General features: G+C 40.0%; 1 protein-coding gene across 4 annotated transcripts in view; it reads left to right on the top strand.

Annotated features, from left to right (window-relative positions):
* The first annotated feature begins 232 nt into the window (after positions 1-232).
* Positions 233-25,730, top strand: part of fmnl2a (formin-like 2a) — a 49,570-nt gene continuing 24,072 nt past the window's right edge. The window contains exons 1-4 of one of the 4 annotated variants that reach the window (XM_083536701.1): positions 233-916; positions 19,906-19,989; positions 21,594-21,674; positions 24,212-24,288. In XM_083536701.1, coding sequence (XP_083392827.1) covers positions 803-916; positions 19,906-19,989; positions 21,594-21,674; positions 24,212-24,288 — 356 coding nt within the window. In that variant the 5' untranslated portion in view covers positions 233-802. The remainder of the gene's footprint in view (positions 917-19,905; positions 19,990-21,593; positions 21,675-24,211; positions 24,289-25,730) is intronic. The other 3 variants (XM_083536700.1, XM_083536702.1, XR_014532710.1) reach the window with 3 other exon arrangements.

Below are 25,730 nucleotides of genomic sequence, written 5' to 3'. Positions count from 1 at the left end.
TTGAAATGTAGCGAAGTCAAAGTCTCCCTAAACGGAAATACTTCAGTAAAGTACAGATACGCGAAAAAGCTACTTAAGCACAGTAACGAATTACTTTAACTTTACTTTCCACCACTGCTGTACAAATGTAGCAGGGGAGGATGTCGACAAATAAATGCAGTTGCCACTGTTTGAAATTTGTTCTTTAATTTTCGAAACTCAAATATACGAGTTTGACTTGAACGCCCATCGTGTATACCATAGGTTTATGCTAGTTGCACGAGAACTCCAAGTACCAGCATGCACCGGTACAGAACTAGGTTTCCAGGTTTAACGACGACGTTCCGCGTCTCCGCACTGGGCAGTGGGCAGTGGGCGTGTTTAGTGTGAGAGACGGAGTGGAGCTGAAGGATGAGAGGAAACACTGAAGCGCTCCACTGCTGGAGCTGAACATCTCCGCTAGCTGAGACCGGGGCAGACCGCTCAGGCTGAATCATGCACCTCGTCAGCTGTACGACTCACTGGGAGTGGTGTGGAAATTGTGCAAGATACGGATAAGACACGTTTCTTTTCTTTCTTTTTTTTGCCACCAAATGATGCGCTGTTGCTGATAAGTTTTTTTCTGGATTTTTCTGTATCTCTCTCTCTCTCTCTCTCTCTCTCTCTCTCTCTTTCTCACACACACTCGGGACACACACACATATAATGCTCACTCTCGGGACACTTGTTTCTGCTAAGTTTGTTAACGTTTTAAAGGACAATACTGGAAAGCTGGTTGAAATAGTGTAAGTCGTAGAAGAAAAGGAAGAAAAAAGTCTTAAAAATGGGGAACGCGGGGAGTATGGACCAACACACGGACCCGAGGGGACACAATATGCCGTTAAAACTGCCCATGCCCGAGCCGGGGGAGTTAGAAGAGCGTTTTGCAGTTGTTTTGGTAAGTAAAGTTTTACAACTTTTTATATTAATATTGAAAAAATAAGAAACATTAAAAAGTCCGAGTAAAGACATCAGTCTTTGTTCGGCTGATTGTGGCACATCCTGGCGGCGGTGAGGAGACTCCTGCTGCCGGGACACTGAGCAGCTCCGCTCGGTTACTCCCCGCTATTGTCCGCGGTTATGAGCTAAGCTAACGGGACTAGCCTCAAACTCTCTCTACACTCCACTCTCTCACAATCACTTATACTCCTTACAAACTCTCCCAGCCGCTATTACACACTTCTCACACATCTATTACACTCTGGTATTCATCACAAGCCTTGTTTCTGGGAGTGTAATGGGAGCAGCTCTCTGTCCTGCCACTGATTTGAACCCAGGAGCGTGTGTTTGTGGTGCAACAAAACTTTCACCACGTTTGTTTTATTTTCCAGCAAGAAAATATTGAACTCATTTAACTCAAACTTGCATTCGTTTCCATTAAACTTGCACTTGAGAGAAATTGGAAGTTATTGTATTAGTTTTGTGTACTAGTTGGGTGTGAATAAAGGCGACCTTCTCAGTCAGTCTTTCTCTCTCTTACACACACACACACACACACACACACACACACACACACACACACACACACACACACACACACGTGCACACACACAATAGTACTAGTACACAAAACAACCAAACAGACTATTTCATTGTGATACTGCTTTATACATACAGTACACACACTATATTGCCAAAAGTATTGGGTCACCTGACCGTTCCTGCAGTATGTTGTTCTTTTCCAAACTGTTAACACAAATCTTGAGGCACTCAATTATACAGGACTTCAGATGCGCTATTATAAATTTTGCATTCACTTGAACTTCGAAACCCAAACCTGTTCCATGGCGATGCCCCTGTGCACAAAGTGAGCTCCTGATCTGGTGTACATGCTTTGGAGAGAAAGATCTTGAGTGGCCTGCTGTACAGCTCTGATCTCATACCTACTGAACACCTTTGGGATGAATGTGAACGTTGACTGCAGCCCAGGTCTCCTCACCTACATCAGTACCTGTTTTTCATAACACCCTTGTGGCTGATGAACACAAATATCCATAAGCACACTCCACAATCTAGTGGAACATCTTCCCAGAAGAGTGGAGGGAATTCTAAGAGCAAATTGGGACTAAATGTGGAATGCAATGCTCAAAAATCACATGAGATACGTATGACTTTTGGAAATATAGTGTGTTATATATATATATATATATATATATATATATATATATATATATATATATATATATATATATATATATATATATATATATAAGCAGATTTGCAGGTAAAAGTAAGGTGAATCCTACAGTTATCAGTGCGGTTTCCTGACAGTGCCTGACTACACATTGATCTACTTGTTGATATAAAGTGCTTATTATTATATTATAAAGTTCTCCCTCTAGGTTAAGGATCAGACATTAATTTAATTTCACATGGTTGTCTGGTTGGCTAGAGAGCCAATGTTTAGAGGTTCATTTTGTGAGTGTGTGTGTGAAGGAGAGAGAGCATTTTGCCTCACACACACTGCTTCTTGCAAATCAGTTCCTCACCACCCAGATTTACACAGCACCTGCTCAGTTCTTTCATCTACACTGCTTTTATCCCGGAAATGCCAAGAGTGTGATGGGATATCTTTATGACCCCTGGGGAATGAACCAGTGCCTCTTTTTTTTTTCCTTTAGGGGGTGGTGGGAGGGTGGGGGGTAATATGCTTATGGCAGTGATCTGCTTCTTTGCAATACTGACGTTTGATAATAATCGAGGTGACTCTTTGTTGACGTTATGCAAAGCGCCAGTGGTGGGAGTGGCCAGGTTAAGTGTCCTAAAGATGCACGTGATTTATTGGGCAGAAGTTTTGTACCTCATTAGAGAATCGGCAGATCAGGAAATAATTGTTGCATTGGCAATACAGTTTGGAGCAATAGCTTTAACAATAGATGTTGTCGCAAAGCAGCTTTACCAAAATCCGGATGTAGATTTTGCTTCCTAATGAGCAACAACAGCGAGGGAAAACTTCCTGAGTTCAATAAAGAGACCTTGAGCGAAACCGGACTCGACACAATCTTTTTCTGAATGAACCGTTAAGACTGTGTACAGTAAATTCTGAATGTTGATCTATAGTTCTAGGCACACTATAATAGGTTGCTCACACCAGGTGAGTCAAGATTCACAGGTCCGTTTATAAATGTGTATTTTTTAGGATTTTCACACGTGCAGCGTTAGTAGCCTTGTTTTTAAAAGCTTTTTAAGTGGAAAGCAGACTCTGATGAACCCGAAACAATATTTAAACAAAGGATTGCATTACTACCCTACGCTATTTCCAAGCCCATACCTGTCCACCTGTGGTGTGTCTCATCCTGCCTGTAAAGAACACATTCACTAAAGCATTACTGTGTAATAAATGTGTCCTGCAGCTTCTATTCATTTTTCCTTTAGAGAGCCAGATTCCTGTTCCTATAAATAAGAATAGTGTTCCAAATCAGTTCAGCTTCATTCTAAACATTTTTTTTTTTTTGTTTTTGATCCTAAAATCTGTTGTTAGCTTGGCTTTAACAGTTGATGCACCTGGGTGTCTACGGAATGCATTTGATGTCTGCTCTTCTATTTTGCATGTGTTTTGTGTGTGTGTTTGGGTGGTACAGGCCTGGCTGCTTGTCTCGCTTTATAGGTCAAACATTGGCAGACTTCATGCTTCACTACCTCTAGAGCAGCCCTCATCACTTCGACCCAGGTTTCTGCAGTTAAGACACACACACACGCACGCACGCACACACACACACACACACACACACACACACACACACACACACACACAAGCACACAACTCGAATAATAACACAGTTGAGATGAGTGACAGCAGAGTATCCTGGGGCGAAAGCAAGTGGGAAAAGTTAAAGCGTTACTGGAAAGTTAAAAGACGAACGCTGGAAAGTTAAAGCGCTTTTGGAGGAAACGGAGCCGGTTTGGGTTTAATGAGTCATTCAGCCTCGCACGGGGCCTACGGCTGCACGTCTTTCTTTTTCTCTAGCCTGAGGAGACTTCTCGTACTTGTACAACATATGATCATTTTTTAAAACATGTAATTATGCAGTCATGCAGTATTTTAATGACCATCCGTTTTAATTTGACCTGATGCTCAGAGTCACTTTTGGTGTTTGTTTTGGTGACGTTTCTATGCGTTCTATAAGCGAGCGAAAACGCGGCTAGACGTGGCGTTATGGAAAAAAAACCACGCATGGCTGTTACCACTCAGAAGAGAATCATTTTTGGTTAAATGACGCATCCTAAAGCAATCGATTCTGCTTCTACCACGTCAGTTTGTAATCGATTACAGTTTTTTTACACCATTGTTTAACACTATATGTCTTTTTTTGTGCTAAGAATTGATAATGCAGGTCATTTCCTTGTAAGAAGTTATAGCACCTTTAGTGGTTTTCTCATTTTCTCCCAGAGTTCAAATAGTAATGTTAACAGAGAATGTCAACATTGTGGACAGTGCTACTGTAGCCAAGAATAAACTTTATTTGGAACGATGATCTGTGAAATTTTGCTGAAAATCTCCTGTTTAAAAAATGAATTTTTGCCGGCTGAATGCCAAAAACATATATATTTTGTTTGTGATCTAAAAAGTCTATTCGAGACACGGTGTAGGATATTTTTTCACGTGACACTGGAACACCTAGACTAAATGTGATGGCAGGATGTGCATGTGGTGATGTCGTCACTTTTTGGCCGGCATTGGGAGGGCTTACGTGTTTTAATCACAGCTCTTAAAGAGTTTTACTGCTATTAAAGCTCGGAGCTTTGGCAGGCTGAGGGAGTAGCTACTTTACTGATGACCCCCCCGTGTTGCTAAACCACAGAGCGGCTGCTGGTGATGAAGTAGTATTTGTATAGGAGCTTTTCTATATTGCATGCTTTTTTCCTGCCGTTGGAATAGATTTTGGTGACAATCAAATTCATGTGCTACAACACAAAGAGGCATGCGCTCGTTATTAGAGCTGCAGCTATTGATTATTTTAGTAATGGAGTAACCGGATAAGGTGCCTTTTCTCTTTATTAAAGAGCACTACTAAATAAGAGAGAGAAAATAAAACGGCTTTCTTAAAATGAGCATGTAATTTGTTTCCTTTTTAGAAAAAAAATAATTTTTATTGCTGACGTCATATCAGAATTTCTGTGAAATCTAAGCTCATTTAATGCTTTAATCGCCATAGGACTTTAAAATGCAAATACAAATATATAAATGAAAAATAATATTACAGTAATCCCCCGTTTATCGCGGTGGTTACGTTCCAAAACCGCCCGTGATAAAAGAAAAACAGGGATAAACACCACCTTAAAAATGCTATTTTATGTATACAGTACTGTACTGTATTAACATTTTATTGCATTTTAAAATAAATAAGTATATTTCTATTAATACATTTAATTATTGCAACATAAAACTCCATAAAAACAATTCCCTATTAGTTTTTTGATCTATCGCTCTATCCGCGAGAGACCGGCAAAATCAGCCAAACAAATTATTCATGTGGCAGAGACTCGAGACTCGAACCGTGATAAAGCAGGGGATTAATGTATTAAAATCAATTTCAAATTAATAAAAACAAAAGGTAAACGCCCGTACGCACATTTCCAGCACGCTTATAAATGAGACCCCAGGGAGCTCCAGAGTTTAGTGGGTGATGCGTCAGTAATAACGGTCCGTTGGGAAACACAGTGCTCCGTGGGTAGTTAAATGGACTGAACGATGCATCATGACGTTTTCTTACTCTGCTTTTCGAAGTTCAATTCAAACAAGTTTACTCTGTGTCACAGCAGCTCGAGCACTTCTTTAAAGCGATGTAAAACCTTGCGTACGTGTTCAGCTGCGAGTGATATGTGGTAACAAACCCACTGCAGAGATCCACCGGGAGGATTTAAGCACATATCGTGTAGACGCTTGAAATCCACCCTTGGATTATTTCACTCTCCTGAGACAAAAAAGCGCAAGCCATTCAGTGCTGCAATGCCGTGTTTGACCTGAAACTCATGGGAATTAAAGAATGTCTGGAACTGCTACTGATTCTCTAAGCAGACACATTCACATTGTTCAGCTGTTGCCAAGATTAAAGACAAACTGTTTCACATGCGCTGGACTGCGAAATGGAAACCTTTTCTTCGTTCATCAGGTTTATTTAAGGGACTTTCCAGTTATATTGCAATCTGCAAAATCAGTTTGATACAAATGACATTGTAGTAATGTTCATCGGTCTTGATTTTATTTAATTTTCTTTATATATTCGACTTTCTGATGGGGACCATTACAGGTTCAGGTGACCAGGAGGCAACAACGTGTGGCATTCGTGCTAATCATTCAGCCAAGAGCATATCTGCGAGCAGCGCCGAGGTTGTCATAGCTGCAGGAACATTACTGTTAACTGCTTCTCTGAGGAGAAGAAGCATGACCCTGGTTCTCAGCATGGCTCATGAGCACGCTTATCAGATTTAAGAGGAAAACATTGTTTTGTTACGAAACTCTTCCAGTTTAAAAGGGAACACGGAGCAGACCCGAGTATTACTGATCTAGTGAAAAGTTTTTGCTTGGGTTTTGCTCCTTGTGTAGTTAAGGATAAACATAGGCCAAGTAGGGCAAGGTTGATGCAAACCGCCCAACACATCCAGTTTTTGTGTTTATGACTAATAATTAAAATGCTAGTTAGAGAGGATCAGTCCTGTAAATGAGTTCAGATTTAGCCATGATAAGCAGTGTGGTTAAAAACCCAATTTGTTTGCAGTGATATCAATAGAGAAAAAGCTCAGTATGCCTATCAGGTGTGAGTCATAAAGGAAATAAAAGATAACATTCACATGTGAGAATGCATTATCCCCCAAAAGCCTCATGTTCAAGCAGGTTTTGTACAAAACGTATATCGTATTTTTCGGACTATAAGCCGCTACTTTTTCCCCACATTTTGAACCCCGCAGCTTAAACAACGAAGCGGCTAATTTATGAATTTTTCCTGGGTTTTTTTGCCGGTTTCACAAACTTCAAGCCAAAAAACTGAGCGACATAAGGTTTTTTTATAAGCTTGACGATGCCAAAAGAAACACTCCCGAGAGAAATAGTTGGGAAAGAAAGGAGAAAGACAGTGAACAATGACTTACTTGGTAGGCTACTGTTTAGATACAAGCCGTTGTAACGTGTTGAGTCATGGTTAAGGGAGAGTTTACTAACTCCAGTTGCAACAGAAATCATATAAGCACAGACAGGTTTCCAAAACTCGTGCTTTTTTATTATTTTTGGCAACAGTGTTACGGGTTAGTCAAAGAAACTTAGAAATGAGCATCAGAAAATAATAAGGACATATTCCTCGGTCTTGCACACATGCAGTAATACCGGAAAAATGCAGTGGCAGCCTGTTCCCAAAATACCGCTTTGCTCTTAAAAGAGCCACAACATATTTCAGTCCGGAAATTACGGTACATGTGACGTTCAAGTGTTCAAATTATTTTTTGTTTTGTTTTATTTCATTTTTTTTCCCTTCTTAAAAATAAAGCCCAACAAAAGTTTGCCAAGCTAATATAAACAGAGTTGAGAGCATTTTCACCTTAAAAGACCACACATCATACGGTTATATTGCAGGTCGCAAGTGGAGCTCTTTGTTTTGTCTTTTTCTTTTATGTTTGCTCGAATACTAAGAGAACATGCTTCATGTTTTCCCACTGCCGTTAGTATTTTGTCAATATATAGGCGATGAGTTATTCAGAAGCATCCATGTTTCTACTTTCTGACTGTTTATTACTTTTGAGATGAGACTCCAAGATTCATGCATCCATCGAACTAGTGGATTAATCTAAAAAGAAGTTCGTCTTTCCTTAGCGCTAAATTATGGCTCAAGGAAATGATTTGTTGTCTTTAGCATAATGCGCGTTATCCTGTGAAAGACTCGCCGGTGACAGACCCGACACGGAGGTGAACTTCAGTGTCATGCTATTGTTAACCACCTCTGCTGCCTTTCCTGTAAAGCCCCAAAGGGTTTGTTTCCTGTTGAATTTACAAACAGACCCGCCTTTGATTTTGCTAAAAATATAAGTGAATGTTGAATTTAGTAAACAACAGTTATAGTGTGCTGAATGTGGAAAAAGGGTGGGTTTAGTGGCAAATAAAAATAAGTTCATACTAATACTACAACTACTACTGAAATAAGCATTTAAACTTCATCTAGGTCATGTTACATTCTCAAAAAATCCAGCTTTCTTTCTTGTCTAAAACCAGAGAGGCCTACGGGGTTTTAAAAAAATAAATAAAAAATCACATAGTTTTTGACCTAATGTGCTCGTATTCGAACAGATTCAACAGCACAACTAACTTAGAGCAAATGGGAAAATCCCCGTGCTTCAGACACACCTTCATGTGAGCATCCCACACACAAACACACAGGAAAACGAGGCCGTGCTTCATTTTTATTTGAATAAAACAACATGCTGGTGCTTTAGACAAATGGGTTTGGACGTGCGTGGCTCAGTTTTGCGAGAAGATTTGTTGTCCAGCTTTTCCTTTCCCACAGCCTGCTCGACTTTTCCTTTGGGTGCTGCGGCAGTGTTCCGCTGAGGTTACACTTAAAATCTCTATTATGAATGTGAAGCAGAAGTCTGTGGTTATGAAATTGTAGTGCTTTTCCCTGTGCAGCACCATGCAACAAACCAGAATATGTTCATGTTTATCAAACCGAACTGCTTTGTACCGAAGGCCTATTTCACAGATATGTGCCATTTTATCTCTACCTCGAGGAGGCGGATTTATGATTTGATTGCGATCAGGTTGTGCCCTAGCTAATCTAATAAAGTACATGCACATGCCTCCTGTAGCACACCAATACAACGGAGTAATGACATCAGCAGGACAGCGACTGACAGCATTCCTGTCAGTTTTGCTCTGAATTTGTATCAAGACGAATGAACAATGCTGATCCTCAGTGCAGCAGAGAGTAGACTTGAGCATCAGATTCCACACATGTAGCTAACAGAACAGAGCCATTCTTTATTCTGTCCTGGCGTGGAGCTTGGCACCGCACCCAAACCCTGCAGCGTCTACGAGCTCCCTTACTGGAGCCGAAGATCCTGCTCTGACTGTACTGTACGACTCTAGCCATGCATCCAACCATGAGCAGCTTCGGGGTACTGGGCTGTTCAGTCCCTGATTGAAAGGCAACTAGTGGCATGTTGTCCAGGTGCCAGGATCGTTTCCTTATCTAATGATCCACACCAGTGTGATGCAAGAAGAGCAGGAGAGAGAAAAGGGAAGAGTCAGTGCTGTGCACTTTAAGAGCTTTGTGAAGTCAGGGCCTGTGGTGTATGAAAGTGCCGGTTGGGAAAAGCTAAAGCGGAGATCTTGTATGCGGTGGACAGCGTGGCAGCCTGCCGTGTGGGAAACTGATTCTTGGCTCGGACCTTAATAGCAGTTTGTAGTTTGACTTCTTTGAGTTCTCCTGAGGTGTTCTTTTTTCTTCCTTTTTTAAATTTAGATAGTTTTCGGGATCTCTCTCACTCCTCGGCCCGTTTCCTTTACCAACTCATCTCTTAATGTCTTTAACCATAACACGTATATTCTGTTTTCTACCACAGTGCGATTTCTGTTCCACGCGGCATGCGCACATTTTCAGTCAGCTGTCCGCTTGTTCCACAATAAAACAGAAGTTAGTGTTTTTGATATGACTCATGCTGGGTGATTAGAACACAACACAAATTATACTACAGATAACATTCATAAACCCTTATCATCCACGTTCTTGAATGGTAGCATTGAAGATGTCAAGAGGTTACTGCTAAGATCAGGTGACAGTCTTAACACTGATTAACAATCGCTGTTGCGTGTGCGATAATGCCCCACGTGTTCCAGTCTTACGCACACCAGCCTGAACGTTGCAGCTCTTTTGTGTGCTCTATGGCACAGGTTGTGGGATGATGTAATGGTCTGCTATTGGCTTCATTAACAGCACAGAATCGCTGCTCAGATTTGCCAGCGGCGCCATACAGTAGCCAAAGCGTCACTCCTGGGCACTGTGCCTCATTGTCATGCAGAGCATTATGGGAGTAGGTTTCATTGTGCTGGCCAAGATGACGGCTGCTCGAAAGTGTAGCGAGGACGTGGCCAGACACTTCGAGGGCGTAAAAGCGTGCGTGGGCGTTTGCTTTGACAAATCGAGCCATTACCCAATCCAGCTGTTATTCGTTGTAAACACAGAGACCTGCATCTGTACTCTGAAACAAAGAGAACGATTCTCAGAGAAAAAGAAAACAGAGCAACACAGGCCAGTTTCGTCACAAGATTGTGTTTGTACCGAGTTCCAAAGCATTTTTGCTTCGTTTCAGATCACACCTCTGTGTGAAATCGATATCTCTTTGTAATTCTTTTTGCTCATTTCTCTATTTATTAATTACATTTATTTGTTGTTTACTTTATTTCATAAATGTATTCGTAAGTACAGAAATTTTGTTGAAATCATCTTTTAAAAATACTTAACGCTCTATTTGAAACACAACCTTCAAATTTCATTTATCCACAATGCTTTTCTCCTCGGCCTGTTGGGTTACTGGACGCGTTTTCATCTCTGCACTCCGCACTTTATTCTCTCCTCGCTAAAGAAAGTTTGCCTCGTGGCCCTCTAACCATCTGAAGAGAGTCATCGTCTAAGCACTTCTCCTAATACACTCCTGTATTGAATGGACTTCGCCTTTGTGCGTGTGATGTTTGTATTCGGGCTTCAGTGATGCTGAAACACTTTGGCTATTGGACGAGACCCAAGCAAACAGTTCTGCCGAGCGCAGACAGATGCACTGTGGCTGTGTGTGTCCCTGGAGAGGCTTGTCTTTTGAAGGTGTGTGGGTGAAAGGACTTGTTTGTAGCCTCAGCGCTTGCCAGGGGCAACATCTGCTATGTGAATGGGAGCTTCAACTGTATCTGAATGTGCTGCATGTAGAGAGAGAGAACAATACGGCAATCTGTCAGGACGGCTTTATCCTTACAGCGCTGACACGTCGACTTCAACCGTCATATAATTCATGTTTGTTGTTATGCAGAAGCAGAATAGACTTCTCTAGAGAGTCATCCTCAAAGCATGGGTTCTGTTATTAGATCTTGTCATCTTCTTTTAGCAAGTGAGTGTCTTGATTATAATAAATCCTAGATATATTTTGTGCTTTTTCAACACACCAAACATTTTAGCATTAAACCTATATTTAGACCTTGTTTACTGATTTCAAGCTGTAAATAATCTTGACTAAATAATGTCATATTTAAAATAGTCTCATAATAAAGAAATACCACATGAATATGTTTTTATTAAAGATGTTTTTGACAGCGTAGACTACTATTCACTACCCAAAATATATATAATTAACAAAAAAAATTATAATAATAAAAAGCTTGGGATGAAAAAAAATCATTTTCGTTCCAATTTTCTGGATTTAATTGAATAAAAAAGAGGAAATACAGTTTACTCAAATGTATGAGATTTTTCAATACCTGTTCAATCAGTAATCATATTTGAAAGAAAATGTTCTTAATTCTATAAGAGTGTACCGAGTGTATGTGATTTAGCTATAATTATTTTATTGAGGTTTAAGCTTTACTTTATATTAGTCGCTTTATATAAGTTGCATTATTAATGTTATATTGTTAACTAACAGGGTATCGAAAGCTTTATGCTTCTTAGGTCTTTCCAAGTAGAAGGAACCCAAGAACGTTTCTAAATACTTGAAATCACTTCACTTTTTCTTTTTCTCGGGAAGGTCTTCTCAAGCTGTTTTTAGTACAAGTAAATAAGCACTTGATCCTTCTTTTAAAACAACAACCTTTTAAATAAAGTAGCTTCTTAATAAAAACTTTTTTAATATTTTGACGTTTGGGGACTTCAGCATTTGGGCTTGTGTTCTGTTAAATCCGGTTTAGCTTATCTGAAGTTTGGACCATAAACCCACGTAACGGATTTCTTTCACTTAGTGCAGGTCATGTGATCAGCAGTCAGGAGACTCAGGGTTAATAAGTCAGAGGACTTTATTAGTAATCCACTTTCTTTCTTAGAGTGGCGTTTCAGATTTAGCACTAGAACGGGTGCACAGGTCATTTTCAGAGTCCAGGATGAGAATAGAAAAGTTATGGGACCCTAGCAGTACTAAAAACATGTTTGCGATTGAATTGTCTTCCTCATGCTCTGTCCTGTGGAATATATATAACTATGTCTATCTGATATCTCTGTACCCTCTCTACAGCATACACGACTTCCTCTTCCAAAACACGGAGAACCAACAGAGTTTGCACTTTGAGTTTTTCACAAACACTTTATTATTTTTTTCATATGTTCTTAAATGTAGAATTAAATGTTTAGGCTGATAAATATCTCTTTCAGTCAATGATATTACACGGCTACATGAACCGAAGCTGCGGAGGTCTGTCCCGGCTTGAATCCTTCTCTAAACATCATTAAATACTCATTAACAGGACAACTACAGTGATAATGTTGTCTTTCCTCACCACCTAAATCAGTCCCAGATGCTCCTGTGTGTGTATTTAGTGGAGAGTTTGAACTTGTTCCATACCTCTGACCTTTTTCCAAGCCTCACCTATTTTTGTCTTTTGTACACAAATGAAGCTCGGCATGAATGAAAGTGAAAGCCTCTAGAAAAACAGTGATTATGCGCAGTAAAGGTCAGACAGGTGCCGATTATCAGGAAGCGACACTGTCTGTCTTTGTCTTCAGAATCCCCCGGCACAGTAGCCCAATTCTCTTTTTATAATCAGAAGTCAGTTTTTTTTATTTGTTCTGCATAAAATGCTGTTAAACTGTGTTTGTGGACACTTTACTCAGATACATTCGTCATATTTTATTAAAATGAATTGAAACCCAACAAAGCCACACCCATCTACGGCCAGATGTAAAGAAAGAAAGTGGCTGTAAAAATTGCATTATCATCCTGTGTACACTTTTTAAAACTTTCAATTAACGCTTTTGCGGCCCGGATTTCAGCTCGTGATCCCAGTTCTCTAGGGAAAGCTATTTTCTGTTGATAATTGATGATAATTGTGTCGAAGGAATCAAAAGAGTTTGAGTGCACGTGAACTTTGGCAAGGAAGAGTAAGCCAGATTCACCAAACCATTAGAGGATAGCAGTTATTATTAATAGCTTTATTATTATTATTTTTTACTGTACCACTTAGCAGCCTGCCTCCTGAAAGACTGAATAGGTCTGTCAGTGACACTTCATTCGCACTGACAGTAGCTCATTGTGGATGTCTTCATTATGTCCTCAGGGTGACTCTGTGCCAGGTTGTCAGTCTGCAGCTATCAGCTGTAGACAGATAGAGTGTAATCAGTGCTCGGACCTACTCAGAGTAGCGTTACACCTCACACAAAACATCTGTCATGTCATAACAGGCCTCTCCTTCATTATTAGGAAGCCACGAAGGGCTGTTCAGGCCGAACAAGATTTCAGTACATTTGTCTGTAAATAACGTTGCCGGAGGTCATCTTAAGTAATTACGGTCAATAGGAGTGTCTCCAGGATGTACACATACTTGTCACATCACAAGTGTGCTACGTACGCTACACCTCACATTAATGCAAACTGAATATTTGAACATTTATTATGGCTGCTTGTTTTAGGGCCTGTGTTCTGTCGAGTGTGCGATTGTTAGCCTACTCGAGCGCTCGCACCAAATCTTTACTACTATGTTCATTTAGATGGGGTGTGTTTTACTCAGGGTTTCTAAAGGTCCTTTGACTTGAAACGGATTTAGACATGAATAAATTACAGTGATAACCAACAATAATTCAATCAATCCACCTTCTTGTGTAGAAATAATTTGGTTGGAATACAGCTATTCATTGTACTGTTTTCAAAGTGTGAAAAAATGTCACACAAGCTGGTAAGTGTTATAGATCAAATTCCCACAGTCACACTCAAATCTAGCAGGAATCCTTCCCAGAAGAGTTAAGTTTATTATAACAGCGAAAGGGGATTGTTTCTAGGACTGTTTTTTTCACAAATTTCTGTTGGCTGTTGATTGATTTCCTGCACGCTGATTGACGTCACAGTACTATAAATGAAAAGCAGAAATACATGGTATCAGTTCTTAACACTGCACTGTGAGGAATTGAAAACGGTTCTGCCCACACCTTTAAAAGAACTGGTAGTCTAGACGTCCACGATAAAGTTGTAGATATGGTTCTGTTTTAGGATTTGGACAATAAAAGACCGAGTAATTAGGGTTTATGAGCGACCGAACGAGTAGGACAGATCCAGTGGCAGATAGAGAGACATGAAAGCCACTGGAATTGCAGAACAACAACCCCATAATAGCTCAAGTTTCATAGCGTTAACAAAGTGGTTGTAGAGATCATTGAAGAGATGAATGGGACTAGCAGATGCTATAGGTGAAAAAGACATTTGGCTAATAGTGACCTCATCGCTTTCTATTAAGGTTTTCTGTCAGACTGACAGGAGTGGACATGACATTTCAGCACCTTCAGAAAAATACAGCCAATAGGATTTACTCTACAGTGGATCAAAGTATTACACATAGTAAAGACCTCCATAAACTTCATCAGGATTTGGACTGTTTTCATTTCTCCTCTTTGGGGATTAAGAAAAAGTTTTGTTGTTGTTTTGCAGGTAAATATTCATTAAAGGTAAATATTTATACTTAGACCATCATTTGTCTTTAAAACGTTCAACTCGATAAAAAAATAAAACATCATGTGCTTTTATCTAATGATCTAATGAGCTTACAGTGGGTGATGAAGGGAGGATTACAGTTATCCTAAATCAGACGGAGGGCATCTGCACACCCACAGACATTCACCAGCTTACAGAAACACACGGCACAAATTAGGGGATAAAACCAACTCAGTCTGACCAGTCACATCTGCACAGGATTGTGGGTAATTGGGGATAACTTTCCAGTATAGGGCATATGTGGACAGCTCTCTCTCTCTCTCTCTCTCTCTCTCTCTCTCTCTCTCTCTCTTTTCTTTCAGGCTGAGTGAGAAACCGTTTGCAATCTAATAAGAGTTTTATTGAAGTTTGTAAAACTCCAGAACCAAATAACTGATCTCGCTTTACATTCAGATATGCACATTTTTTAAGCCAAGAATGAAGGCAGGCCACATTTGGTTCAGCGTTTTAGTGTTTAATTAAACAAACCCACGTCATCTCTTTTGTTTGCCTGGTGGTTTTCTCATCTCGCCCTGTCTGGCCAGTAGAGAGGAGTCTTTTCTTCAGCCGTGGGACAGACGGTGTCTGGCTGCTTCTCTCTCTCTCTCTCTCTCTCTCTCTCTCTCTCTCTCTCTCTCTCTCTCTCTCTCTCTCTCTCTCTCTCTATCAGACTCATGAAACACTAAGGAAATATAATAATGTGAGAAAGTACAACCAAGTGTTTCATTTAGGAGAGAGGTTTTGATTAGTTTTGATTCTACAGAGAAAAGCATGGATGTATAAAAGGGGTTTGAACTTAATTGTAGTTGTTCAGTACCCAGACACAGTAGGTTTCTTTAGACGCGTATGTTTAAACGTAACGCACACCATAACGCTGCGCCGTCTCTCGCTGCCGTAACTATAGCTCGCGCTTCTGAATCCCGACTTTTGCTTCACTACACACACCTGCTGAGACACAATGAAGCTGTGTGTGCAACAGTTTTTGCATGGACGTACACAGGTTTGTGGGAACCCAGAATTACATCAAGCGAAATCAAAGGGGTTCATTACAAACTCACAGTGGAGCTCTTCTGGTTTCTGCAGTGCAGTCACTTCACCGTTAATCACAGTGACCGAAAATAAAGACACAAACCAAACGCGAATGTTATCTTCTGTTTGTAATGTGAGGACTATAGCAGGACTGTTTGTAATGTGAGAACTCTGCAGCTCATGGCTGAAACACTGCTTGCAAACACAAGAGGATGAAGATCAAATTTCGCTTTCTGTAGTCCATAATAATCCACTTAGCTAGCAAACCTGCTCGTCATACATTACTATATTACATTAGCTACCAACTTTTAAGCCGACTCGGTTCCCAGGCAACATGGGACTGGGCAGCACACTGGAGCTTTTTACTGGAGTTCTTTAGTCAATGTCAGGACATTGAGGATGAATTAGAACGAAAATGTGTCTTGTCAGTCAGGTTATGATGCAACAGGCACTTTGGTGATCAAGTGAATACAGGTAGTCATCGACTTACGACCACGATTGGGACCGACAGACCGGTCATAACACGATTTGGTCGTAGAGTAGAGTAGGCTATACGTACAGTGCTGTGAAATGATGCCGGAAGCTGGTACGCACTGTCGTACGCCGCGGCTAGCGATTGTGGTCGTAAAGTCGAATAGTCGTAAGTCGACGACTACCTGTAGTTAAAAAAGGCATAAATAATGGCTGTGTGATGCAAACTAAGTCAACTTTTCATTGCTAGTGGTGTGGGCAATGCTTAAATATCCATGGCCAAGTCTATCAGGAACCTTAATCAGATCTCTCTCTATATTTTGTGACTGTCAGTGTAAAATAGGTGATTCAGGTATTATTCATTTTGCAGGTGATTGTTTGAGAGATTAGGAATTTTTATTCATCTAGCAAGATTCCTCGTCAGGTTTCAGCTTCAGAGCGGTAGTTTCTCTCCAAGCGTACATCCATACGGAACTGTAGCATGTTAAGCCTGATATCAGCACTAAATGGTTAGTCTTGGAGTTTGTACTGTAATTTCCTTCCTACTTTGGGAGACACACACAAATAGATTAAAACACCCTTGCAGCCTTTTTTTGGCTTGGTTTGGAGCACATTGAAATGAGAGGTATGTGTGTGCTTTGGAGCTTGTAGAACATTACTGAGTTTTCCATAACTGTTGTAGTAGTATAGTTGAAAAAACACGTCAGTGCATATTCAGATGATTTTCGCTAAACCGTAAATTCCATAGCACGCCATTGAATTTATTGCTGGTCAGATTAGCACGGCTCATACGAACAGCTTTGGAGCGATCGTTTTTATTCAATACCCCTTGTATGGCCGCTGTGTAGTTGTTTTGGGCCTGGATTCTGTGCTGTAATTAAATAGGAATGATATAATTTGTAGCCACTGAGAGTTCAGGCAGGTTGCTACTGGTCGCTAGGAGCCAGTTCAAATACAGGTAACACAGACTTGACAGATTGATGTGCTGGTGTGAAGAAAAAAGCCTGACCAAAACTGTAGGTTATGCTAAAATGTTCCCTTTTTTATTGTTTGTGTAATTCATATTCAGGCTCATTAGTCCTTCTGGTTTGTGTAAGGACTAGCAGTCTTCTCATTCTCTCCTTTTCATTTTCCTTTCTCCCACTTCTTTTTTTTTCAACACGTCCTGGGTTGAAAACCGGGTCAGAAGTTCAGCTTCTCTACTTTCAATCTAATTTGTGGTAATTAAAATTCATTTCACCATCTCGGCTTAGTACTGAACCAAGGTCAGATTTACCTTGAAGTAGTGTTCCAGAGTTAATCTCTTCTTTTGCAACTACATTATGGATATTGATCTTTTGCCTGATTTCCAAACATAATAATTCCCAGTTAATGTCCCGTGTCTAACATCCGGTTTACGGTTACTATACATGCTTGTAGAATTGGCTGGTTATTTGTCTGAACCAATGGTTTACTAATAGGCATGATTTGGCCATTCCAGGATAAATAGTGATGTACGGGTTGCATATCTGGCGTGTGTTTGTGATCCTGTCCACATCTGCTGGATTCACACACCTCCAGTCTCAGCATTGTCTCTGTTAAACCCACACTGCCAAGATAAGGAGGTCTTTCAGACGACGTGGTTATTATTATGCCCTTGGTACAGTGTTACATCGGATGACACTGATAAGGACCGCAGAAAAATTCTGATAAAACATGTTGTAGATGAGGCTTTGTGTTCCAGAAGTGAAATAAAGTCTTTGTTAATTGAATAAACACTCAGCTTTTATCGATATGCTTCTGTTTTTTGATGACCGAATTTTAAATAGTGGGACACAAACACAGCCCTATATTCACGACGCACCAGGCATGTTGTTGGTGTAGCCCTGCTCAAGGCAAGATCATCTGCTTCTGTTTAAAAGCCATGCAGAGTTTTTACTCCAACAGGGCCCAAGTGATGTGTGTGAAAAAGACAACATTCTGATCTCTTCTCTAATGTTCCCATGCACTACAATGGAAATCAGTGGAGGTTTATAACTGAAAACACACACACACACACACACACACACACACACACACAAAAAAAGATTTTTCCATAAAAAGAAACCGCGTTATAAAGTGCTTTGGTCATTGGGCGGGGCCAGAGAGGAGATTGCATTGCACTTTAAAGCAGCAGCGTTTACAGCTCTTGTTTCTCAGAGTCGTGTTTTTGTCAGATTGAGTGACTATGTGTCAGGGCGGGAGGTTTTGATTATAGTTAATTGTTTCAGGCTCACCTCATGCTCTGGAGGGTGGGGTGCAAAGCGAAAGAGAATAGAGAGCGAGAGCATAGTAGAGGTTGGAGGAGAGCAGAGTGAGGGAGGGGAAAGTCTGAAAGAGAAGGGAGGATGGAGAAGAAGGGAAGGCACAGGAGGAGATTTCGAGCCAAATGCTGATGTTGACTGCAGTATTTCTGGGGAGTTCCATAAAGCAGATGTTTAAAAGTAGGGCAGAAGGGAAAAGGGGGCTTGCGTAAGAGCGGAAAAGGAAGGAGTGCTTGATTTTCTTTCTTTTTTTTCATCCAAGTTTGGAACAAACATCTGTGTGGATACTTGACATTTTAAGAGTTTAATTTGTCATGTAAAAATCTGCACTAATCCCAAGTGCTTCCAGGATGAATACAGCAAACAATAAAGCTTATACTTCAAAGCTTATAAAATAGACAATTAATAAAAACCCATGGCATTAAATCCAAATGCAAAACATAGGAAACATTTATGTTTTCATGTTGTTTCTGTGCAATTACCCTAGTTAGCGCTTTAAATAAGACCTCCATCTCAGTGTACAACTTTCCAGTGGTATATTGGAACAGCAGAAGGAAGTTAATGGTAAACATACAAATCTCTGCTGAGCTAAGAAGTGCAATTATCCTGATACACAGCTTAGTGCAAAAGTGTGTGTTTGTAAATGTGCTTATTACATTTGTTTATGTTTTTTATTATGAACTGAAAAAGGCATATGTGAGAGAAATTTAGCATGCGCTGTCTGGAGTTCTGGTATGAGATGGTAAAAGACAAAAGGTATGCAGTCTACAGTATCGTTCATCCACTGTATGCTGCTGACTTTGGTAGCTTAGGCTCTTATGATTTCAGGTTGCATGTAAATCCAACTTTTTGTGCACCTGTCGAAGATTCTCATTAGCTTGAAATCTTAAATGTTTGCGGGGGTTTATAGGAAATGATCATCGTGGGGAACAGATGAACGGATTAGATTTTAGACTCGATCCAATCAGGATTAAGGTCATAGCCAAGCTAAATATCTAAAATTGTTTTTCCTTTCGATTTGAAATATATTTACGTTTACTGCAAGCACACATGTTTGTAAACAGAAAGACTAGGCTTGTTGGCAGTAAAGGCATTCCAATTGTAGTTAATCCCTGGAAAATATGAGCCACTTTTTTTTTTTCCCTTCCATTTCAATTGCAGAATTAAATGGCAAATGTGGTTAAATTGTGGCTAAACACTGGTAAGAACCGATGTTGTAAGAGCTGAAGTGTTCCTGGTCAACAGACCAGATCGCTGATGAACTGGTTCAAGGATTTCATAAGAGCCAATTCTTTGCATGTGTTGCTTTACCACATCATTTGTGTGTACTTGAAAAATTCTGTATTTGCTAGTGTAGTAACTTAAATTATTTTTGGTTTTAGATATTATAATGCCGCTTAATATTCTGAAATCCTGCACACTTTTCTAGAAAAACAGTTTCCTTAATTATTTTTGTTTTTGTTTCCAGAATTCTATGAATTTGCCTCCAGACAAAGCTCGGCTACTGCGCCAGTATGACAACGAGAAGAAGTGGGAGCTCATCTGTGACCAGGTGAGTAGTATTTGGCACATCATATTCGTGCTTCTAATACAGTTCTTTTCTAGCCCACCTGACTGCAAGTATAGACTATGCATGGATGTCATTATGAAAAAAGTGCACAGCTATAGCAGCAGTTATAATCCCATCTAAATTTATGCACCACTAAACCTCTGTTTAACCTTGGCCAGAGGCCTTTAGACAAAGCCACCCACATTTTCTCATGCTTTCTCCTTCCCAAATCACCAGGTTGCTTCAAGTTATTTTAGGTCAGTTATTGACATTTGCATAAATGAATACTGATGTCATTTTGCCTCAGTCTGTTGACTTTGGATACATTTATAAGAAGGTAGTGTTAGTGAAGAATATTTCAAGAAGTATGAGCCTAATCTCATGTAAAATATCTATATCTAATTGTATCAGGTTATATATATACTGTGGTGTACCTCAGGGATCTGTGCTTGATCCTCTGCTGCTCTGACTATACCAGATAAACAGTTTTAGCTTTTATTTAGCTTTTATCTGGCTCTCCTACTAGCTTGTGTATGTTTATAGTTAGTCTGAAGTGATTATGTTTGTTTTTTACTCAGCATTGTATGTTTTGTTCCTTGTCAGTCAGATAACTTGATTTATTGACTGTATGCTACCTTTTTGGAATTAATGTGTTTGCAAGAACGAATGAAATAGAAAACAGGTCATGTATAATAATCTTCATGCCAGTAATGTCTGTTTAGCAGCTTTGGTCTGCTAGGTCCTTGGTTTGGGGTTTCCTGGGGACTGTCCTTTTTCCTGTTATTGTGCATGGAACACCATTGTTATCTGTGGAGTGTCCTTACCAAGGCCAAACAAAAGGAATGTTTTTTTCCCCCAAAGATCAGAATTTTAATTCTCAGAAGAGGACAAAACAATCTTTTTCTTCTTGTTTCCATAACACTTGCAGTTTCATGGCATTCATGTAGAATTGTCTGCGAATGAAATCAAACGCGACCCAGCAACCCAAAACAAAAGATCCAAATTCATATAAACGTTCACACGACCACCCAAACGATACTTTCAAATATATGTGCCGTTGATGAGCGAGTTGTTTTTCCTGTGACAGTCCATCAGGAATGATGTGATAATAACCCTGCGGCAGGACCGACCAGGTTCACAGAAAGGCACCAAATAAAGAAAAGCCAAGACCATGTGAAGCGATCAAAACGAGAGCTCCATGATGAACAAGAGGGAGACAGATTAAGGCTTTAGTCTTTCATGATTTTTGGTTCATTCGATAATATATCGAAAATATCATGCCATAACAACTGTAAGCTGGAGTAGGGTTGTATATGATGTATAGTATTATAGGAATACTACAGCATAACTTTATCATAGGAATACGTTTTTGTTCCTTTCTGGTTGACTGGAATGTCTGTATGGTTGTAGTAAAAGAGAGATCAATGCAGTAATATGCTTTTAAGTTACATTGGTCTCTCCATGAAGTCGTATCAGGTGATGAGTTGTGTACATCAGCTGTGTGTTTTTATGTAACACCTTGTTTCTGACCTTTTTTAACAACGATGTCTAATTAAGTTACATTTCATAAATTTATAGTATCTTTTTTTTCTCTCTCTCTCTATCAGGAACGATTTCAAGTGAAGAACCCTCCTCACACATATATCCAGAAGTTGAAGGGTTATCTGGACCCAGCAGTCACCAGGAAGGTCAGTTCTGATTTGCTACAGCACTTCATGTGTTTCACGCTGAATATTACTGCTACGACATTCTCATTCTTCTCAGTCGTATCATGAAGTTGTATCATCGTTGTGTCTGAAAGCAGTGTATGGTATATGGTATACTTGTACGTGTACTGTGTGAAAAGTTGTCTCCTATAAGGAGTTTTGAGGTTATATTAGCACAAGGTGACATTTTTATGAAGGACTTGACAGGGGAAACAAGAGAATGATGAGTGAGTGAAGAGCAAGGAAAAGACGTCAGAATGGTGATAGAACAGTGTGTACAGGAGCAATGGGAAAGGGTTAACAGCACTGGTATGTCTACAAGAGTTAGCACGAGTATTTATCTAACACATTACATCTACTGTGATATGCTCTACCTGCTGCCTCTGTCATGGAAAGGTGAAAACACTTTCGTTCTGCGAAAAAGAGCGTAAAGTCTATTTTTTTCTTTTTTTTTTTTTTTCTCCCCGAGTGTGGGAGGGCCCATAAAATCAGGTGCTACTACATGTGAGGCTGTGAGCAAACACCCAGCCATCATACACAAGCCCACCTCCTGGGTATTCTGATCCCACTCTGATCTTCTTGCCCTTCCTGAGAACAGCAGAAAAGTACAGAAAGTACAGTTAAAACGAGAGTGAAAGAGGATGAGGGAGAAAGAGGCGTAAGCAAACACAAGTGGAACAAAAGAGAGACAGAGTTACTGGAGAAAATAGTTGTACGAGAATGTTGGGGCCCAGTTACACTTATAGGGGCAGAAGTGCTAGAGATAAAGGGAGATGAGAGACAGACAGTGAAAAGAAGGAGGGCCGTGGAGAAAGAGCCAGGGAGAGTTATGGTTTTACATCCTGGCTCGCCCCATTTTTACAGCTGAACAATCGCTACTTTGTGTGGTGGTGAGCTTGGAGAGCTGCAGCGGACCTTCTCTCTCTCTTTTTTTTTTTTTTACATAGGAGGCATTCCACAACCTCTCCTCGGCCAATCAGCCAGCAGCAGGAAGAAGGCCATTGCATAAGGTCCTGAAGAATGTCTGAGCCTTAGATTTGTTTCCAGTTTCAAGGATGACCCCTGTGGGAGAACACCCCACCCCCTTCCTTTCTCTCTCTCTCTCTGACTGTCCTTCTCTCTCTCTCTCTCTCTTTCTCTCTCTCTCTTCTCTCTCTCTCTCTCTCTCTCTCTCTCTCTCTCTCTCTCTCTCTCTCTCAGTCTCAGTCTCAGTCTCAGTCTTACTTTCTCTCACAGCTGGGAATGTTTAGTGAAGAGTGAGGAGTCTGTAATCCACACACTTACAAGTTTAAAGGGGTAGATCAAATTTAAATATAAAAAGCCATATATTTGAATTGTGCTACATATTGCATTATGCTGTATAGTAAATGCAAATTAAAATAGTAAGTCTTCAGTACAAGTCGGATGAAGATGCTTCCCTACGATCTTGAAACCCAATAAGACCAGATAGTTAAACTCAATAAATGAATACATTTAGCCGATGTTCCAACACATGCACGAACCCAACAGACATATGAACGCTGAGCTTGTCATTTATGGACGCTTGCTAATGTGTAGAGGATTATGCATAAGCCCTTGCTATGAATACAAGGGCTGTTTTGGGTAAAATTTAAAAAAAGAATGCAGTCATGTGTCTGTGGACCTGTATGACATGCAAACATTCAAAGGTTTTTCAACCGACACGCACACACACACATGCACCCCTGTAAAAACCCAGAGTTCTTCTCCACATGTGTCTTCACACAGGGAGCTGTCATGAAGCACATGCTTTATATTTTCCCCTCAGCCTGTTTTTTTGTTAAATATCACTCTTTCCCATAGCTTTTCTCTTTATTATGTCTCTGTATTTATATTTGTGTATACTGTTCATATATTTTGGACGTCAATACTTGACGAATCAGGGATTTTGTTAAACAGATATTCATGCCTGATTCGTCAGTTTGCCATCCTCACTCTATTTGTATCAGCATTTCTTCCAATGGCTGTCGTGTATGTGCATGACTTAGCTTGAGCTTTTTGTCTGTAGCTGAAGGCTAGTCTAGCACGCCCCTGTCTGCTCTGCTGTGTTGGGTGGTTTGTTCACATGCATTTCACCTGACACAAGACTGGGTCATGGGGCTCGCACACAGGGGCTGTAACCTTGGAAACAGCACGAGGGACAAGAATGGGTCCACAGTTTCGCTTCAGCACAGAAAGGGCTCGCACACGAAACGAGCTCGCACTTTAATAAGATGATATGATTACTCAAGGCATAGTTGTCACCTCTGAACCAAAACAGCAACCAGCAAGACTGCTCTTTCACTGTTCACTAATTAGCATTTTTTTTTTGTGTTTTTGTAACCCAACGAGTGAACTCTCCACTTATGTGTGATTAAATATTGATCAGGCAAATGCAATAGTGACTTTCTTGTTTTATCAGAGCACGTGTGCATTATGATGTACAATATATTATTTTTCATTTTTACATTCCCCTGTTCCCATTCATTCTCATGCTTATTTTTCTTTTATCCCGTATGCAGAAATTCCGCCGCAGAGTTCAAGAATCCACTCAGGTGCTGAGGGAACTAGAAATTTCATTAAGGACTAATCACATCGGGTGAGTGATCAAGACTGTATGTGGATATGTGTTTATGTAGGGAATAGGGAATAAATAGCCCCTAACAAACATTAATAACTATTTTGGTGTTCAGAATATACACATGAGCCATTTCCTGTAATAATGTTAATTTCAGTGATTTATTTGTTGATGTACCCAAATACGAGCTTTTTTTTTATTAGACAGAAAGAGTGACAGACGGATAGAAAGATAGATACATAGATTAATTTATTTATCCCAGAGTAAAATTCAAGTATTACAGCAGCACACAGAGGTGGGGGTATAACGAATGTAATGGAACATTATAAATATATAATAATGTTCATTTTCCACTATGCATATGGTGCAGGCTGCTACACACGTCATTCAGGAAAACAGAACGTGGTGTAGAGTTGGTGCATAGTGCACGAGAACTGCAGAAAACTGACACATATTTTATAACAAACAAATTGGACACTGCAATAACAGTGTAAAATGTAGTTCATAACAAGTAAAATATTTGTAATACCATTTCCCAAAAAAAAAAAAAAAGGTTTGGGATGCGTAAAATGTGAATAAAAACAGAACAAAATGATTTGCCGATGTTGCAGATATTTTATTCACAACAGAACATAGAAAACATATCAAATGTTTACATTTAGGAAATGAACATTTTAATGGTGCAACAGAAGGCTGGAAAAGTAACTGTTACTAAAAAACAGCTGGAGAAACATTTTGCAACTAATTAGATTGAAATGGCAGTAGGTCAGTAGCATGATTGGGTATAAAAATAGTATCTGTGCAAGGGAGAGTCTCTGAGAAGTAAAGATGGGGTTCGCTGAGGTTCACCAATCCGCCAAAAAAACGGTGTCTGCAAATTGTGAAACAATTTTAGACTAATGTTCCTGCATGGGCTCAGGAACACATTCATAAATCATTGTTTGTGAACAAAGTTTGCTCTGCCATCTTCATCGTGTAAATAATAAGCCATATGTTAACATGATGCAGAAACACAGCCAACAGCCACCAAAACACAGCCGTCTTCTCTGGGCCGAAGGTCATTTAAAAAGGGCCGAGTCAAATCGGTAAACTGTTTTAAAATCTTTTTGGAAACCATGACTGGTGCGTATTCTGAGCTTAAATGGAGAGGGCTTGTTATCAGCGCTCAGTTGAAAAGATTGCATTTCTGATGACATGGGGGTGCATTAGTGCCTATGGCATGCAAATCTTTAAAGGGCCATCAATGCTGAAAGGTACATACAGGTTTTAGAGCAACATATGCTTCCATCCAGACAATGTCTTTTGCAGGGAAGGCCTTGCATATCTTGGCAAAACAATAGCAAAGCACATGCTGAATCTATTACAACAGCATGGCTTCATAGTAGAAACTAAACTGGCCTGCCTGCAGTACAGAACTATTCACCAATATACACATTTGATATTTGTTCTATGCAGTGGTGGAC

This window comes from Silurus aristotelis (genome assembly GCF_946808225.1).
Source record: "Silurus aristotelis genome assembly, chromosome: 3".
In the NCBI taxonomy this organism is placed as follows: domain Eukaryota; kingdom Metazoa; phylum Chordata; class Actinopteri; order Siluriformes; family Siluridae; genus Silurus; species Silurus aristotelis.
This window is presented reverse-complemented; position numbering and strand designations above follow the sequence as displayed.